The sequence below is a fragment of the Caretta caretta genome, chromosome 7, assembly GCF_965140235.1.
Source record: "Caretta caretta isolate rCarCar2 chromosome 7, rCarCar1.hap1, whole genome shotgun sequence".
NCBI lineage: Eukaryota > Metazoa > Chordata > Testudines > Cheloniidae > Caretta > Caretta caretta.
The window spans coordinates 73,767,382-73,773,842 of record NC_134212.1 but is presented as its reverse complement, the minus strand read 5'-3'; the positions used below and the strand labels follow the sequence as shown (position 1 = coordinate 73,773,842).

The following is a 6,461-nucleotide window of genomic DNA, read 5'->3' as shown; positions in this document are numbered from 1 at the left end:
TTAATTTGAAAAACTCCTCAAGGTTATTTCAGAGATCTACTGCTCCCATTACACGCCTAAATATAAAGCAACCAGAATGGAAATATTTCTCCTACTGAATCTGCTCAGAATTTCTAGAGTCACATTTATGAGTACATAAGGATATGACTGCCTTTTACAGTACTGTCTATGAATGATTTATGACTCCAGCACTTGGCACTCTTATTAACCCCTCTTTACAGCACAAAGAGAAAATTCCATTATAATGATGCTAGTTAATAGAATAGAGTGGTAATGAGGTGACACCACCATTTTCACATTCTCTCAAGCTTTTGACTTTTACTGCACTTTGCACCTGTTTGACAGAAAAGATTTAGCTGCATCATTTAACAGAAGAGGTGTTGGAGAAAATCCACCCGGAACAGATTAGAATACCATCATCATTCAGACTAAAACACAGCAAAATTTATTTTAATTTCCTTACTTCCCACTGAAGAGAGAAGAGGAAGTCAGTTAACATCCATGAAGATATAGTGAGGACTGCCCCATTTTCCCCATGCTTTAATGAGTTTTCATTGTTCTGGCTACAATTCCCTCAGCTGTCCTGTTCCCCAATCAGCTGCAGAGTTGCTGTTGAGTTGCCTGGGGAACTCCATAACTCCTGTCAAGATGCCAAGCAGGATGTGTCCAGAGTACTTCAGTCCCTGCTGGTTTGGGTAATGATTGGCTAGGACCTTCAACTGAATGCTGGTGTCTCACATGCAAATGCACAATGGAGCACTAACATCAGGCCTCATCATCAACTTCCTTTTTTTACTGTTCACCTGATACAGCCCTTCTTCTTTTGCAATTTCTCATGGAGAAAGTATGCTTTATTACATGTTAAAAGACAACATGTGTATTGAAAGTAGCAATTTTATTTGAGTTAAAATTATTTACAAAAACCCAAAGACATACTTCATGAAACTGGTACAAACTATTTTTCCTGCCGTTGGCTTTTGCTCCAAAGATCACAGCTGAGAAATACTGTATAAAATAAAAATAGGATTGGATTCAGAAAAGTACTCTACCATTCTAATTTCCAATTGAGAGTATTTACACAAATATTTACAATGGAAAAAAGTTACTTTAAAATTTTAATTTGCAAGTTGGCCTCAAGTACCCTTTAATGCAGTTATTTGAGGGTTTAACACACAAAAAATGCACTGCAGTTCACAGGGTTATTTCTCCCCGCACCCTCAAAAAAAAAAAATCCATATTCATCAGTGCTTGACAATTAGTTATCTAAAAAAACTGTTAAACACTGAAGTAAATCAATTCCAATTCAAACAATTACCAGTGTAACAGAGAAACATAGTTCCCCCACTTTTTTTTCGCATTAAATCTATATTTTATTATCTCTTGCCATCTGTCCACAGAAACTTAACTGTTTAATCTTTTTGAATTCTAACTACAAATGAAAACCCATTAATTTAAAATCATAAGACTAAATGGGCAAAACATATCCAATAAATTCATCCTGCCAGAAATAATTTACATATTTCATTTTACTAAGTTTCTCTTTCTATACTGAGATTTTTACCCAAAGGGAAAACACTTCAAAATCCCTTCTAAGTTACACTGGTACACTAAAATTTTAGAAGGTGATGAGAGAAAATGCAAAAAAGTTATGACCAACATAGGATTTTTGCCTCTAATCAGTTACTTCCTTACAGAATTCCCAACAATCTGCATTATCAAAAATAGGAAGACATAGAAGGCAGCCACTGTATGTAAAAAATTTTTTACAGCTGGCACTGATACAAAAGCACGGGTTTGTAACTTTATACATGAAAATAACAAGATCTAAAAGCAGGTTAGATTTCCTGTTATTTCCTCCATCATTATACATAGAGCTAATATTTTTATGGCTTCAAGTTTTACAAATTCAGTGGAGTAACATGATGTAATTACCCATACAGGTATTTAGAAAATGTTAATGATGCAGAACTCCTAAGAGTCTGCAAATATTCAAGACCAGCATAATAAAAATAATTACCAATTTTGTTGGTCTGAATAATGAGTGCAAGAAAAAACACCTATATTTAAAAAAAACCTAAATGTATTTTCTGGGATATTTTTGTTCCACTAAAGTCTTCAAACACAATGCTTTGTGAACTAGACCTCAACCTGAACAAAATCTTAACTATATCAGCATTTTAAGGCTTTGTATTGTATGCATTTAACTTTGCCATACTACAGAAGAATGAAATAGAAAGATTATGTCAGCTGGAAACATTAATCCCCATTGGTGTTTTAGCTTCTTTACTGAATTGACCCTAAAACATCCAATTTCTTTGTATTGAGTATTATAAAATATATCTTAAATGCTCCCTTGTAACAAATCAAAACAGCATTTCAAAGTTTTTGCTTAGTATGAAGTGTAAACTACCCTGGGATTGAACATTATTTCACTATGTCCTTTAACAGGGCACAACTCTTTACAGTTACTGCATTTTTTGATAATACACCCTTAAACTGCTTGATGTGTTTATGTTTTTGTATGTCTTTTAGAACTATGAAGCGTTATGGTTTATCAGCTTACAGTATATGGGCCATGACAGTTTTAGAACTGAAGTAGTTCAACCACCTAATTTCAATCAAAACAGTATAAAAATATAAACAATCCAATCCTTGCCTCTTTGGATTCCAACAATTTTAAATATAGACAGTAGTTAAAATCACCAAAGTATTTAAAAATTTATATTTTATGATTTTGGAATAATCGCGTAACAAAAAAGCAAGAGCAAATTAAACTCAAATAGGAGCGATACTGCTGTCCAGAACTTCTTTATTAGAACATTTGTTTGATACCTCAGTAGCTAAGCTGCCTTGCACCTGGCTGGCATGAAACAGTGGCTCAACAGTAAACAGCAGTTGCACTATCAGCAGCAAGTTTTTCCCCTTTAAACTTGTCATGAACGAAGCAGGAAAAAAAAGGGAGGGTAAACCCTGCCAAAAATATTTAAATACTGCACTGCATCGATTCTATATTTATTTTCTTCAGAACCTTTCCCCCCTCATTTTTGATAGTTGCAGATTGATGTAGTAACTGTCTTTTAGAAAATGCTGAATGCATGGTTAAGAGACCAGGTAGCCTTAAAAATCTGAACACGAATGACACAGATGAATGGTCTTGGTGTATCTTCAAGGACTTCTTTCATGATTCCTTCCTTTGTCTAAGGGTAGCTCCAGCATTAGAGTGCCTGCAGCGGAAGTTAAGTATCTAGCAGTGTTCCAAGTATTCAATCACCCTAGAGATAGATTTCTGGCCTGTTGTTCCAACAGCACACTGAAAACAAGCAATAGAAAACAGAACAACAAAAAAAGCATTTATGGCATTATAAAAATCTCAAAAAGCTCTTCTCCATTTAGAACGCACATATTAGTAATACAAAATGTACTTTATTTAGGCTGTGGTTCTGAAATATTTTCCATTGACTGGTCATATTCAAAGGGGAACAAGGAAGTGTTTTCCTTTCCATGTACTAGCACAATAAAGGGTTGGCAAATGGACATTCTATATTAAAAATAAAGATATCACCTTCCCCGCCCCCCGCCCAGCGACAGAGCTGATTAGCAGAAATGCTGGAAAGCTTTCATCAATATTAATATCACTAGTGTATGAGATAGGAAATGAAAGAGCAGTTTAAAGTATGAAAAGTAACTACATCTGGCAATCTTAAAAATATGCAATACTTACAGTAAGATTCATGAAACTGAGAAATTTTTTGAGCATTTCAGTCATTATTGAGAAGTCTCCTTCAGGTAAGTATTCCCTCACAGTAGTCACATTGATCTGAGGAAGTCAAACATGTCTTAAGTTTCGAAACATTTTTCAAGCATTGCAATTAACATTAGAGGTCTGTATGTATGGTGTAATCGTATCTCTCTCCCCCCGCCCCCGATGTTTTCCTGAGCTGCTTATTGCTGTAGTTTCTACACTTCAAGTCTCTCACTACACATAAGATTTCCCCACAATCCTCACTGGCAATGGAGTCCCAAGGATGACTTCTCATGACTCAGATATTAAGGTCAGACGGGACCATTATGGATCATCTAGTCTGACCTCCTGCACAATGCAGGCCACGGAATCTCACCCACCCACTCCTGCAATAAACCTCTCACCTATGTCTGAGCTATTGAAGTCCTCAAGTCATGGTTTAAAGATTTCAAGGTGCAGAGAATCCTCCAGGAAGTGACCAACCCCTCTAGCCAACAGAAGTTGCTACAGGTTTTTATACATAACATTTTAAATCAAGTCAGACTGCCTAGGATTCTTGAAGGCTAAACAGACAGACAAAAGTATCCTACTGACAGGGTGAGACCTGTCCTTTCCAGTGGAATAATATTTCTATTCCTTATGGGCTGAGAAATACTGACCTTGCACTTATCACTGTTCCAGAACTGATAATTATATAATAAATCAGCAAGAAGCTGCAGAACAGTGCTCTTCAGACCATATCTAAACTCATTGTATATCTTGACAAGTCTGATACCTCGTCAAAAAAAATCACCCACTTCTTTTCTTTCTGAACACAACTGAACATATGCAGTACTAAATTTTTATTTATATTTAGAACTCTGAATTCCTAAATTTTAAATTTCAGCTCTGAAGAATGTTTCCCAATCTGATAGAGGTGATCATCTTCAAAGAATGCGGGCATGTACAAATTTGGCATTCTAAAAATCACTGACAAAAATGAAATTCCTTGGACTATGATGGAATAATATGAAAAACTTAACTCATATTGAAACTATTGAAACACAGCGAGTTTATAATTATAAACATTTTCGCCAATTTCCTTCTTTTCCAGAATAAATTCAGCTATGAGACTAATCACAAGAAAAACCAGCCTGCAATATTGTCAATTATTATTGCATTAAAAATATATAGTAAGTGAAGACCAGTTTAGAATGGAATACTTCTGCAAACCTTGCACTGAGCTATATATGCGCCAACATGACCCTCCCAATATAGTAAACTTACACAAAATTCTAACTCAACAAAAACACTTCATGACTGCAAATGGCTACTTCAATGAACATTTACAACCATTTTAGAATGAGTCATTGACTCATTTCCTTACTGGACTCTCCTGGCAGAGACAGCCCAGAAGCAATGCTGTGTACGAGGCCACGATGCAGTCTTCCATGTGCTTCCCAGCATGTTGAAGGGCTGCAGAAATAAGAAAAATTGCTTACATAGTATATATGATTTACGAAGTAGTTTGTTTTCCTATTAGAAATATATCTAAATTGTTCAGTGTCACTTCAAAGCATTACATTATTGTAGAACAAAAGTAAATTCCTTCCACACCTAAGGTATCTCAAAGGACTTTACAAAACTAAGTTATATGCAAAGTATAACATACAGTAACTTCTCGCTTAACGTTGTAGTTATGTTCCTGAAAAATGTGACTTTAAGCAAATCCAATTTTCCCATAAGAATAAATATAAATGGGGGGGGGAGGGTTTAGGTTCCAGGGAAACTTTTTTCATGGGACAAAAAACATTTTTACACACACACACAGAGTATAAGTTTTAAACAAACAATTTAATACTGTACACAGCAATGATGATTGTGAAGCTTGGTTGAGGTGGTGAAGTTAGATGGTGGGGTATTTCCCAGGGAATGCCTTACTGCTAAATGATGAACTAGCACTTGGCTGAGCCCTCAAGGGTTAACACATTGTTGTTAATGTAGCCTCACACTCTAAAAGGCAGCACAAATGGAGGGAGGGGCGATAGCATGACACACACCCTGTATGTGTCTGTGTAGGTGGGGGAGAGAGAGAGATGGGCATTGCCCCTTTAAGTACGCTGACACCACATTCTAAGTACATTGCCTTTAAAAGGATCAGGAAGTTGAGACAGCAGCTGTGGCCAGCTCTCTCCATCCTAAGCCCTGTTGTGTCTCCCCCCGCTCTATATGGAGAAGGGGTAATCAGGGGCCAGGAGTAGGGGGGAGGGGACACCCTGACATTAGTTCCCCTCTTCCCCCCTCCCTTGCACAGGGAGCAGGAGGCTCTGGGGAGCAGTTCCAAGGCAGAGGGCAGGAGCAGCACATGGCATTTGGGGGAGAGAGCGCTGAACTGCCAACAATTGGTAACCTGCTGGGCAGCTGCTGAGCAGGGAGCTGATGGTGGGCTGCCGGTCCACCCTGGTTCCAAGCCCCCACCAGCTAAGCTGCAGCAGGCTACTTTTCCTACAAGCAGTGGACAAAGCAGGTTGCTGCCAAACAAAGTTATAAGGGAGCATTGCACAACTCTAAACGAGCATGTCCCCTAATTGATCAGCCACGTTAACATTAACCAGGACCACTTTAAGTGAGGAGTTACTGTACTTAAACATGGCAGCCATTACATAGGCGCAATCTCATGGGATATTGGAACTAATTACCAAGAGGGAATATTGGCTCAAACATCAGGGTTATTCACTAT

At 37.4% G+C, this 6,461-nt stretch overlaps 1 protein-coding gene across 1 annotated transcript in view; it reads right to left on the bottom strand.

Annotated features, from left to right (window-relative positions):
* Nucleotides 1–876: 876 nt before the first annotated feature.
* WAPL (WAPL cohesin release factor) overlaps nucleotides 877–6,461 on the bottom strand; it is a 126,879-nt gene continuing 121,294 nt past the window's right edge. The window contains exons 17-19 of the mRNA XM_048857106.2: nucleotides 5,109–5,197; nucleotides 3,722–3,817; nucleotides 877–3,310 (exon numbers count right to left, since the gene is read on the bottom strand). Coding sequence (XP_048713063.1) covers nucleotides 3,245–3,310; nucleotides 3,722–3,817; nucleotides 5,109–5,197 — 251 coding nt within the window. The 3' untranslated portion in view covers nucleotides 877–3,244. The remainder of the gene's footprint in view (nucleotides 3,311–3,721; nucleotides 3,818–5,108; nucleotides 5,198–6,461) is intronic.